Source organism: Neodiprion fabricii, chromosome 3 (genome assembly GCF_021155785.1).
Source record: "Neodiprion fabricii isolate iyNeoFabr1 chromosome 3, iyNeoFabr1.1, whole genome shotgun sequence".
Classification (NCBI taxonomy): Eukaryota; Metazoa; Arthropoda; class Insecta; order Hymenoptera; family Diprionidae; genus Neodiprion; species Neodiprion fabricii.
In genome coordinates, this window is record NC_060241.1 from 26,143,164 (window position 1) to 26,155,249 (window position 12,086).

The window sequence follows — 12,086 nt, forward strand, 5'->3', positions numbered from 1 at the left end:
AAACTCTTGAGGATAACTTTACTTTATCTGGAAGAGTTTAGTCAGCGTTCACACAAGTGTGCGATTTCGGTCCGCCTTGGTTTACAAATATCGTTGTGTATACAAAATTATAAATCAGGTTGTAACGAAATATAGCTTAAAACCTGGTCAGATGTTATAGCTATTCACAAAAAAAAAAAAAAGAATAAAACTCGGTTCATTAATTCTCGAGTTATAAGCGAACATACGGACAGACAAACAGGGAGACGTTGGGTTTTACATACGTTGAGAATTGAAGGGAAGATAGAAAACTAATCGCAAGTCCAAGAAAATGTTGAGGCAAAACCCGAACCAAATTATTAATATACGTATAACGAGTTGCGAATTTCTATTTGTATTTTAAAACCGTAGAATATTAATTATGAAGCGAAGTTTCGCTCGAACTTCGGATTATAAAACAGTCTATAAAATTAGTATTCGTGATTCCAACCAATCTCGACTTCAAAAGAGTTGTAAGGACTCCGAATTATACCGTCTCGATAAACCATACATGAAGTTATTTAAAACAATTGAATTTAACGACAAGTAATTTAGAAACCCTCAGGATTTGTAATTCTAGTGCAAACGCGGTGAAGATGCTACGCCGAAATGCGATGTTGTCTCTTATTTTTATTTTTTCTTTCTTTCATTTATAGAAATGCAAAAATGCCGACGAGGGAAAACAGCAGACAAAATAATAAGCTTTGGAGCCTCCATAATCCGAGTCGTCTGTTACAAACAGGCTTATTGACGTATTTTACATAGCTGAAACGGATAGCTCGTGACCAAGATGGATAACTGGCAAACTATATTTGCAGTCAAACCATGCAATTACGAATAAATTTGATTTAAATGCATCGCGTTTGCGTACGTGCAGCCTCTGCGTAATTTATATCTATAATACTCGCGCACACGTGCCATGCAGGGCAAGCCGTGTGTCAGTCAAAAACCGCGTTAACGCAATCGAATGTGTGAATAAACGCGTATGACATCACGCAACGCCCGCTGACGTCTCTAGCAGACGACGCGTTGCCACAGCAACGGTTTTACAATTAGTATACGTCTTCAAGTTCGTTACGTATGCGATTTTGATAAAAATTGATCATTCCATAAATAATATTCAACTTCCCTCGGTGTTTTACTTATTTTTTTAATCTTTCTTTTAAATAAGTCTCACATCGATGTCGACGCGTTATTTCATCCCTCAGTTATTTTTCCTGATATCCAGGTTTACTCGGCACGATCCAACATTAAGATACCGTGGTTATCTGAATAATTGGCCTTGGGATTGGCATCAGAATGAGCTGTGATAGTTGAAGAAACTTGACAAACATGTCGGGTATTGTTGCGGGAAAACTTGCATTTGTCACAGGTTACCATTACTTTATTTCTCGACTTTTACTACTTGTACAAATGTATTTCGTTTCGCTTATTTTGTTCATTCGATGTGAATTTGCGCGGACCGCAATTTTTCATAATTTTAGGTGCTGGCAGCGGTATAGGCAGGGCCGTATGTCGGATACTGGCAAGGGAAGGTGCTAAAGTTATTGCATCTGATCAGAATTCGAAAAATGTTGCAGATACTGTAGCTACATTGGAAGGTAAATTTTAATTTATATTAATATTTCATTGAACAGCGAGTAAGAAATTTGACAACATTCATTGACGTTGTTATAGGCAAATTTTAATACACTCAAGTAAGGCAGTATCAATGATTCTTTTTTTTCAATTGTTTTCTCAGGTGATGATCACACTGCGTTAACGGTCAACGTCACGTCGTCAAAGAGTATAAATGAGGCATTCAAATCAGTCATTGAGCGCTACGCAAAGCCGCCAACTTTGGTTGTTAATTCTGCGGGCATAACGCGGGACAATTATATGTTGAAACTTTCAGAAGAAGATTTTGATCAAGTGATAAACGTCAATCTAAAAGGGACATTTCTTGTCACTCAAATTGCTGTCAAGGCAATGGTAGAAGCCGGAGTGTCAAACAGAGCATCTGTTGTGAACATCGCGTCGATCATTGCAAAACTTGGAAATATTGGTCAAACTAATTACAGTGCTTCAAAGGCTGGCGTTGTAGCTATGACAAAATCTGCTTCGATGGAATTCGGAAAGTGAGAACAGCTTGAGTACTTTTTTCTGATCGGAATGTAGGCACGGCTTGGTCTGACTATCAATTTATAAACAATAGTTTGCGATTTTCCGTAAGAAAAAACGAAAGAAGTTTTGGTATCAAGTAATATACGTAGATTGTACGAAGTGCTGCGGCAAAACCAAATTCTAAGTGCAAACTTTTTTTCTCAAGATCAATAATGCTTTGTATAAGAACGAGTTTATTTCTTCAATAGACTCGAAATTCCAGTCTTATTTTTGAAATTACTCGAGTTTTCCCGGTTTTCCCTGTGCGTGCGAACCCTGTTAGACTAAATATTAGACAAGAGAATAATACCGAATTTACGATAATGATGTAAATTTAAAAATAGCACCAACATTTATCTTCAGAGAATGTAATAATTATCTCAATTAGTATAACAGAATAGAAGACAATTTTTCAATATCTGATGTTGGTTGAAAATTGTTCTATGAAATCTCCATAAAGTTTTATGATTTCAGGTTTGGGGTTCGCATCAATGCCGTATTACCAGGCTTTATTAAAACACCAATGACAGATGCTGTCCCAGAGCATATTTTAGGAATGGCGGCAGCAAAATCCCCGTTAAACCGAGTGGGAACACCTGATGAAGTTGCTGAAGTTGTAACATTTTTATGTTCAAACAAGAGTTCTTTTGTCCATGGTGCGTCCATAGAAGTTACAGGGGGCTACCATTAGCTTTAAAAAAATTTCCTTCAAGTATCAAGAGGAGATTTTCCACTCGAATGAGTATGTAATTAATTAACAGGGTGAAGCATAAATAGAATCAAAATGAAATTTATTCTTATATCAGAGGACTGTATATTTTCCATTTTAAATAAATAAAACAGCAATGAAAGTGTTGAATTGACGTTTGACGGAATTATTTCTTCTTTCCTTTTAGTTTTCTCGCATGCCTGTGTGATTTGAAATGCATTTTTCGTTTCTCGTCGACGATTTCTTTGTATTTTCGTTTATTGAATTTTGAGAACTCTGCATCGGCCATAAGCTCATCGACGATCGTACGCTTTCGCTCTTTCTTAGTTAGACGACCGTTGTAATAGTCAAGCGGCGAATCCATGACTTTACCGATTTGAAAGTATTTAGGAAGTACTTTAAGATCGTTCTTTTTATAAAAGTGCTTAGGATCAAGAACGGACCGCATTTGAATAACTTCTAGATCGTGCCTGACTTCGTCTGTCATTTCAGGAGCAGGTAAATTGAACCATTTCTTTCCTTTAGTCTTTTCTCTCTCCCTACGTCTCTGCGCCTTTAATCGTTTCTGGCTCTCGTCGTACGTCGGAACAGATTCGAGCTTTTCAAAGCCTGGTTTAATAACAGACTTCTGTAATATTTTGTCCAATGGAGTCAACTCCTTTGTTATTTCTCTAACACTTGTAGAGTTTGGCGGCTGCTTTTTCGTCACGCTTTTCCAACCCATGTGTCGCTCGAATTCTTCGATATCAATGTCGTTGCTTGGTTTTCCTTTGCATTTTGTCGACGCAACCTCTTTCGATATTGACTCCAATTGCGCCGGATCGAAATCTGAAATATCGCGTTCAGGTTACGGTGTATCATTCCTTACAAAGCTGCTGATATTTGGCATAAGCTTAACCTTCGCTTACCAAAATCATCGCTGTCGGGATCATCATCGTCGCTATCGGCAAGCGTATTTCTGTTCAAAAAATCGGCCCGTCCTTTCGTGTCAATGATCATGTCCATTTTTTTGCGTTTTAATTAAACAGTACCATTTATCACTTGCCACTTGGTGCGAATTCTAATTTCTATGCTACAAAGCACATGGGTTCAGCGGATTCAGCGTTGCCAACCCTCCGGTGGCAAGAGGTCGTACTCAAAGTGAATATCGACCGTAGTTTGAATTTCAGGACCGTACAAAAATTTCACGGAGTACATTTTTGTTTTTTACATTTTATCGTCGTATAATTACTACAATTTTGCTTCTTTACTCAAGGATCAGACAGTTTTTAACCAAATAATTGACATTTTTACTTCTAAGAATATTTCAAACTAACGATAGATATTGTGAATTTTTCAACTATACGAAGCAGTTACCGGATACTTGAAGAAAACACTATTTTCTTTATTTTTGAATGAATAATTAAAAACATAACCAGAAATGTGACCTACTAGGACAGTTTCTTTATAGTTCTGTGCTTGATTCTTTTTCAATATTAGAGGCTAGCCAAAAAATACCTTAAATTCTTAGAATTTTTCCAGGACCGTATATTTAGCGTACGGTCGAGCAGCTGGACCGTATGTCCGTACGGGATGCGAAATTACCGCACAAATACGGTTGGAAACACGGCATGGGTTGACAATCGGTCACATAGCAGGTGTCGACATCTGTCGGCGTCGTGGCAAAACTTCGCCGACGCACATCGGGAATTAAACTCGAAAACAAGTTCGAGAATTTCTCTTGTTAATTTGGTCTTTATCACGTGAGACTTACACAACGTACACACTTTCTCTAATTCGATATCAAAAACACATATTTTGTGAGCTTAAAATAACCTCGCATTATTTAGAAAGTTAAAATGTTAAAGCTTTAATTAGTCAATAATATGAAACTGCATAGAGTTGCCTAAGTGCAGGCGGGTTTTGTACGCCGTTAATTTATTTCAGTCATACTCCTTTGGTAAAATGCAAACTTTACATCTCTTGGGAGATAAATAATTGCATGTTTATTATAAATAAAATACTTACAGTTTCCTTTGAGTCCGCGTTGTTCCAAATAGAAAATTTTCCCAACTTCAATTCATCTCAAATCTTATCGATCAGAATTAAAAGTATTGTTCATATTGTACTGTACGGTAATATTTTCAATTACCGCAATATGTGAATAATAAAAAAGTGTTTACCACAAAGTTATCTTGAAATTCCAATCAATTTTCTGTACATACCTAAGTTACGCGGTTTATTATTTACTCATGTTTTCCCCCAACAATGATCGTTACTCAATTTCACTTCTAAGAATATTATACCCACACATAACACGGTGTGAAATATGCCCGGAGTAATGATTTCCCCTTTGCTTGAATTATCATTTTCCTTGCACACTGTGTTATGAAATTACTAAACGTTACTGATAATTGTATGTTGAATATGAATGCATTATCGATGTAATTATTTTTAAAGTTTGGACACCGCTGAAACAGAATTTTTGCGAAATACACTGTTTAAGTTTCATTTCTATTTGAATCCGTTGACGATCTGCATGCAAGCTGAACTCAACACCTCATGGCGGAAGTAAAACTGCAAGATGTGGGAGCAGTACGCTCTTATGTATTTGAAAGTCTGATGCAAAAAGAAACTAAAGCTCTGCAGCTGGTAGAACTCACGTGGGGGGAAACGCTCTATGGGAATATATGAGAACATGCACTTGATCGAGAAAGGACAGTGTATTAGTTTCAAAACGTAGGGTCAGGTCAGGGTTTTCGCAACAAAAAAAAAAAAAAGAAAAAAAAGTGACGTAAAACAACAAAAGTCAAAGAAATAAACACAAATAATTTGACTTCAGGATCATATTTTGAAATGTTCAAAGTTGTGAAAGAATTCTATATTTTCCTTTAATACGCGATGGCTCGTGTGCATCAACTGATCTTCCTTCTGTTGTTGGAGTGTACCGTCATTTACTCAAAATTAAATAAATCTATAACGGAAAGTTTCCAAAATGATTCCATTCCAAGAAACAAAAATTCGGAAAATTTTCCTAGGCGCGTTTTACCGACAGAGAATTACGCATCAACGGACACACGGGTAATGTTTAAAGTAAGGAATTTTGACGAGTCAAAGGATTTGGACAATTCGAACAATTTTCCGAGCAATGAAGTACCCTTTGACATGGATGATGTACTTGAAATTTGGAATCCAAGAAACGTTGCGCAAGTTTGGGACTCCAAGTCGGACCGTGACGTGAACGTATCATCAAACTGTGACATGGCATTGGTTAAATATTTTCGAGGAGTTGTCAACGGCGACAATTGGGCTTTGAAAAGTAAGCAAAAGTTGACCGTATTTTGTTTTTAGGTGAATCGAAAAAATTGGGTGTTCTTCAACGATGTATAAGGTGTACCGCCTAAATCAAAAGTTCAAACAAGTACAAACATTGTTAGAGATTATTTTCGATAGTTTTTGTCTTTTCCTGACTTTTGATTAAGATGTACCGAACGTAAGACGTGGCTTTAACAGAAATTTGAAAAAAATTGCATAAGTCTTGTGTTACATATTAATAATCTTGCAAAGTCCCACTTCTTTGATCCAACGTTTATCGCCATTCAAAACTCCCGTAGGGCCAATTCGCTGCAAGTTTCGAGTTGAACGAAAATCATTAAAAAAAAAACGCTCTCAAACTAATTCCTCAACTCTTGTTCTCGATCGAGCAAAACAGTAATTTCAACACAGTAGGTATATCTATAGCTTGCATGATGTGGTACGGAACAAGCTCATATCGAAGCAAGGAAGTGTGAACGGCTTTACGTTGGATAAAAAATAGCAACTGCAACTAGTTCCATGCCATAATGCGATACGAAACCCTTCCTTTTCTTCGCGAACGCCTTTCGAGTGTTCTCAATATCACACTTTCCGCCAACTTACTCTCGCCCGTGAAAGAACAACATTGCAATACCTATACTTGCAAAGGCTCACATAATTGAGTCGTTAATCATAGGAGGTTGTAATTTCCGCGGATCCAGTTACGTCCGATTACATGAGTACACGTTAACCTTTCAGTATAGGTAATAATAGTAATATGGTAAAGCTCGAGGCGGTAGTAAAATAAAACCTCGAAATTCAAGATGTTCGATAACGTTCGCTCGAGCATCGCATTCCTCTCGTCAATTCGAATGCGCAAAGCACCGCGATCTCTGCACCCGGCATAATTTTTCGGCGAATGCATTTCCCGCGAGGGGTAACCCGTGTGATCATCAAATTGAGAGCCGCGGGAGCAGGATGCTTCCTGTAGAAAGTGAGAAAGCCATTTACCCCGGTGTGCGTAGGCACCGTGTATCCAATGGTTTTGCCACTCCTGCTGAGTACATAACTTGATTTAACACACGTTCGCAAGCTGACCACTGCACGTCTACATGCGGTGCGTTTTGCCTTTATAGCCGAGAGCATATATGGTTACGCAACGTTTCGCGTTATATCCGCACAAGCTGCAGCCGACTGAAACATTCCCACTGCAGGCGCTGCATGTACAGCATCGACTATAACGTAGGTAAACACGTGGGCTAGACGTTGCTAATAATAAAAAAGGTGAAACCGGTGAGTTTCACCCTATATTTGACGCAAAGTGAGCTCAGTTCCGATTCCCGATATGCTAAAGTCGTCGGTCATCGTTCATCAATAATTCCAGCTCGCTCCTTGAGCACGTGCTCGTTCCGAATGTGCAACATCTCCGATATTCATGTCGCGAGTCAAGTTCGGTTTGCTTGAAACATGCTGTTGGCAATATTCGGGACGAGAATGAGAATTTATTTACAATCGGCTGCACTCTGAGCAGATGCGTTTGCTCGTGGATGCACCTTACGGACATGACCGACAATGGACTGCAGTCATCACATTTCGAATTGTCTGATCTCGTAAGCTTCGCGGTGAAAGTACCGGACTTATGCAATATGGGATAATAAGTCATAGTTTAATAATTTATCGTTATATCACGTCACGCAACGTATATTCAATTATTTTTGAATTTCGAGCTAAGGTAAGGATATAATTAACGGATTATTGGGCTGAGAACCGAACTTTCTTTTTGTCGCGTTTCATTTTTTAGTGATGGATGCCGATGGAAGGCACACTTGGGGGTTGTTTTGGGGCAGCAGGTACTGGGTTGGATCGCCCGATCTGTGTCGCGAGATGAATCGCGAGGTGAAAGACACCGTTGGATTATTTGAAAGTGATCGCAAGGAGCATCTGGCAGCCCCGCCGTTCGGAGTTGACGTCAATTCCGTAAACTTAAGGCTTGACATTTTAAAGCCAGGCCTCAACGGAGTGAGTATTAATGACGGCTTGGGTAATATATACGAACCGGATTACCCAATTACGATATAACAATTGATCCGTCAGCCCGCAGGCTCTTGAGAATGCATTATAAATATTCAAAGAATAACGCGAGGAGCAATACCCAACATTTTCACCTATTGAATTTCGGATACGATTTGTTGGATAATTACCGTGTAGATCGATTAATAGCACATATTAGCCTCGTGATTGAAAAATATCAACCGTACAGATCGTCTAAAATTATTGTCACTGCTGTGCGTGAAACACTATACTTTGCAATTATCTGAAAGCATATCCGATATCCTGCAATTTATGACGCTAACTTACGTATATTGGCACGTACCTTATACCTATACGTACAATACGCAGTATCTCAGATAATCTAGGCACATATGGTGCAATGATTGCGAATTGGAAAGTGCCTGGTGTATAAATTTTTACAACCAACTGCATAATGCTGTTGATATTTTACCATACTTTACCGTAAATCATTGCATGTCGCATTTGAATCGAATCAACGAGGTAATCAGATGAAATTAAATGCCCAGACGCACGACGTAACTCTTGGACTGTGCTTACCGGATCACTGTACCGTGGATGACGTTTCAATCCTTTTGAATTTCGCTGTCAATACATCGGCGAAGAATGTTCACAGAAAAATCGTTCTAAGCCACGTGCGAAATCTTTCGGACGGTTACACGCTGTGGAGTGATCACACGTTCTACATCATATTGTGAGTTCGCTATGGTCACAAATTAGTCGAGTCCATTTTGTCCCTTCTCTTGAAACTTTACTTTCAGGATCACGTCGTCATTCGTCCTGGTATTCGTAGTTTTTGGAACAATTTACGACGCTGCGCTAAGATATCAAGTTCTACGTACCGACCAACAAAAGAGGAAAGACTCGAGCGTTATTGTTGAGATGAAGAGTTTGAGACCCTCCGAAGATCTTGACGATGCGATTACAATTTCAAAGTTGTGGTCGGTCAAAACTCACAATGGATCTTTAGGTAGGTACGTGTGCTTAAAATTTGCGGAACGTTTGTACGTGACTGTAATGAGTTGAGGTCGTCTTATCGCATAGTTGTTAAACTTTTCAGATCTGGTGAATCAAAGGGACGTGCCAAGACCCTTGTCCGAGGCGCTTCTGTCGTTTAGCATTCTACTGAATATTTCGAAACTCGCAAGTTGGGAAGTCGGTGACGATACTTTGGCCCCGATACACGGACTGCGATTAGTTTCACTTTTCTGGGTTATCCTGGTCCATACGTGTCTACTGGCGAACGAGATATCCGGTACGCGGTTCTCCACTAACATTGCGTAACGCGTTCCTTGTATTCCGGGTTCGCACTACTCTGCTGAATGTTAAAACGAACGTAAATCAATGTTGGGACATTTTTCAGATAACATAATGTTCAGGACAAAGGCGGAAAGCGATTTTCTCTATCAAACTATAAGCAATGGTACTTATGCCGTCGACACATTTTTTTTTATGAGGTGAGTTCAACGGTCTACAAAACTTTTCTACGCTAGGAATTGGATTGGATATCACATTTCGAATCAACGCACAGTGACATTATGTTAACCTTTCTTGCAGCGGGTGTTTAGTATCCTTTCTCTACTTTCGTACGATAGCAAAACAACGGATGCGAGAGTTGCAAATTACGAAAGGCTTCATTGGCCAATTTTTACAATTTTTAGGAATGATGTGGTACCGTTATTTCAGGTACGGTATGATAATTGATCATTTTTATCAATCATTCGACAGTTCTCGATGCTGATTAAACAGAAACGTTTTTGCTATCTTTTATCAGAATGGAACGTCTTAGTTTTGATTTCAATTATTGACAATCTCCTAAAAAAGTAAGACCTTAATTTAATTTCGATACATTGATATTTCAGATTGACGCCACCGTATCTGCTCGTCATAGGATTCGTTCAAATATCCATGAAATGGTATCACGCTCATTCCGTAATCGAATTGCCTGCCTTGGATCACGACACTTGCGAAAAGTTTTGGTGGCGGAATGCTTTGTACGTGAACACTTACTTCCCGATGGAAGACAGAGTATGTTTCTAATTACATGATCAACATTTAGTGAAAGTAAGGTCCTTCCTCTGAATTGTGTTTCTCGAAATTGGACTGAAATTCGTCGTTTCGACTTACAGTGTATGGTCTGGAGCTGGTACTTGGCAAACGACACGCAATTTTACACCGTCGGTATAATAATTCTGATAGTCGCAGCGAGGTGAGTTTCGATACGCGCAACCTGTCACGCGACAGATATTAATCCACGATCCTCTTTCTGTTCCCCAATCGTATAAATTAGTTTCCTCTACGTTGGAGCGGCGTTGGGAGTCTTGTTCCTGGTCGGTTCTTGGATAATCACGGCCATCGTTACCTTGAACACGGAACACGTTCCCACGTTAGTGAATGCTTTTCGAACATAGACCAAGGTTTAAAACGACAAAAAGAAAATTCCTTGACAATATCGTTGATTTATATGCTGACGATTGGTTCTCCTCAGAATTGAAGAACCCTTCGCTCATTACGAAAGCTTGTACGACAAGCCTTGGACGAGGATCGGACCTTACTTAATAGGAATGGCGACCGGATGGTTCCTCTTCAAAACGAAGTGTCAAATAAAGATGAATATGGTAAACGACGCTCTCATCTCCTCTCGGCAAGGTTGACCGAATGACGAATACTCGTTACATCTACTTTCTAGGTGACCGTAGCCTTTGGCTGGACAATTTCCCTCGCCACGATGTTGAGCATAGTCTACGGTTTGTACGGTAACACGTTTGGCCCGGTATTGTCCGTAATGTACACGACTTTGTCGCATTCTGGCTGGGCATTGAGCGTCGCCTGGGTTCTGGTCGCTTGTGTCACAAGGCATGGAGGTAACGTTCGACTTTAATTCAAGTCATTCGAAATGCTGTATTGTCAATTGTACAATGGCGATCGAATTGAAAGATTAATCGAATCACGACGCATCGATTGCTCGGTTACCAAAAACGGACAAGGTGCGATCGTAATAGCTTGAATTTCATTCGGTTATACTAAATGAACTTAAAATTTCGCTAGGTATAATAAACAGCTTTCTTTCGTGGAAATATCTTTATCCACTATCAAGACTGACCTACTGCGCGTATCTCGTTCATCCCGCATTGATGCGTTCGATGATACTCAGGGGCGAGAGTTCCTTGCATCTTACCCAAGGTCTGGTGGTAAGTATTCCATTCACTTTCAGCAAGTACGAATCGAGATAATTCAGAGCATAGTGCCGTTGGCTTGATATCCTCTAAGGCGATTCTAAGAGGTATCACTTTCTTCAGTTAGATGCCGCCAGGCAGCACTGCGAAATGTAGGGAAATCATTTAAACTCTAGGAACTTCATGACTTGAAACCAATTACGTTTCTCCACAGGCAATGCTGTTCTTCGGCGTCACGGTGGCGTCGTACATGGTCTCCATTGTCCTGAGCCTCCTTTTCGAGGCGCCTATGGTGTCGCTTTTGCGGATCGTGCACCCCATGCGTCGATGGAAAAACGATTAAAATCTCTCGTCCAACGAAGTAACAGCACGCTACCAATTTATAAAATTTATTGTACAATCAAAGCTTATTAATGATAAGTAGTATTAATTGACAAGACTTAACACAACTCGTGAAACTAAAGACTTCTGTAGCTTTCAAAATTATAATAATGATAGTAACAATCGTATCGATAATTTACAGTATATTAATCACGCTTACAATAAGTAATATAAAATACAGCTTGTAGCTTAAAATTTTTCGTTTACAATTTTGGAATAAATTAGCTTTTCTACCGAATGTCCTACTTAGCGTTTGGTTCCAGGGATTTAGATAGAAATTTCGGCAGTATCTTCTCGTATGCCTAGTTTTATACATA

General features: G+C 39.2%; 3 protein-coding genes across 3 annotated transcripts; 2 read left to right on the plus strand and 1 right to left on the minus strand.

Moving 5' to 3' along the window:
• The first annotated feature begins 1,145 nt into the window (after positions 1-1,145).
• LOC124178166 (estradiol 17-beta-dehydrogenase 8) lies at positions 1,146-3,023 on the plus strand. The gene is made up of 4 exons (XM_046561360.1): positions 1,146-1,390; positions 1,503-1,619; positions 1,760-2,135; positions 2,635-3,023. The coding sequence occupies exons 1-4, from the start codon at positions 1,351-1,353 to the stop codon at positions 2,849-2,851; spliced, it is 750 nt and encodes a 249-aa protein (XP_046417316.1). The 5' UTR covers positions 1,146-1,350; the 3' UTR covers positions 2,852-3,023.
• Positions 2,938-3,991, minus strand: LOC124178165 (deoxynucleotidyltransferase terminal-interacting protein 2). Its single transcript, XM_046561359.1, has 2 exons — positions 3,778-3,991; positions 2,938-3,697 (listed from the first exon to the last, which is right to left on the minus strand). The coding sequence occupies exons 1-2, from the start codon at positions 3,872-3,874 to the stop codon at positions 3,036-3,038; spliced, it is 759 nt and encodes a 252-aa protein (XP_046417315.1). The 5' UTR covers positions 3,875-3,991; the 3' UTR covers positions 2,938-3,035.
• A 2,113-nt stretch (positions 3,992-6,104) lies between these two features.
• On the plus strand, positions 6,105-11,827 carry LOC124178160 (nose resistant to fluoxetine protein 6-like). Its single transcript, XM_046561346.1, has 14 exons — positions 6,105-6,167; positions 7,944-8,161; positions 8,722-8,906; positions 8,974-9,182; positions 9,273-9,467; positions 9,576-9,669; positions 9,770-9,898; positions 10,075-10,240; positions 10,342-10,421; positions 10,503-10,598; positions 10,701-10,830; positions 10,902-11,076; positions 11,261-11,403; positions 11,603-11,827. Exons 1-14 carry the CDS (start codon positions 6,110-6,112, stop codon positions 11,729-11,731), a joined length of 2,007 nt encoding a protein of 668 aa, XP_046417302.1. The 5' UTR covers positions 6,105-6,109; the 3' UTR covers positions 11,732-11,827.
• The last annotated feature ends 259 nt before the right edge of the window (positions 11,828-12,086 follow it).

Coding starts and splice junctions, on each gene's coding strand:
- LOC124178160 (XM_046561346.1), top strand. CDS start 6,110: ATGGCATTGGTTAAATATTTTCGAGGAGTTGTCAACGGCGACAATTGG. Junction 8,162..8,721: donor TAAAGCCAGGCCTCAACGGA/GTGAGTATTAAT, acceptor TTAAATGCCCAG/ACGCACGACGTAACTCTTGG. Junction 9,899..10,074: donor ATGTGGTACCGTTATTTCAG/GTACGGTATGAT, acceptor TTGATATTTCAG/ATTGACGCCACCGTATCTGC.
- LOC124178165 (XM_046561359.1), bottom strand. CDS start 3,874: ATGGACATGATCATTGACACGAAAGGACGGGCCGATTTTTTGAACAGA. Junction 3,698..3,777: donor TCCCGACAGCGATGATTTTG/GTAAGCGAAGGT, acceptor GCGATATTTCAG/ATTTCGATCCGGCGCAATTG.
- LOC124178166 (XM_046561360.1), top strand. CDS start 1,351: ATGTCGGGTATTGTTGCGGGAAAACTTGCATTTGTCACAG. Junction 1,620..1,759: donor TACTGTAGCTACATTGGAAG/GTAAATTTTAAT, acceptor TTGTTTTCTCAG/GTGATGATCACACTGCGTTA. Junction 2,136..2,634: donor GCTTCGATGGAATTCGGAAA/GTGAGAACAGCT, acceptor TTATGATTTCAG/GTTTGGGGTTCGCATCAATG.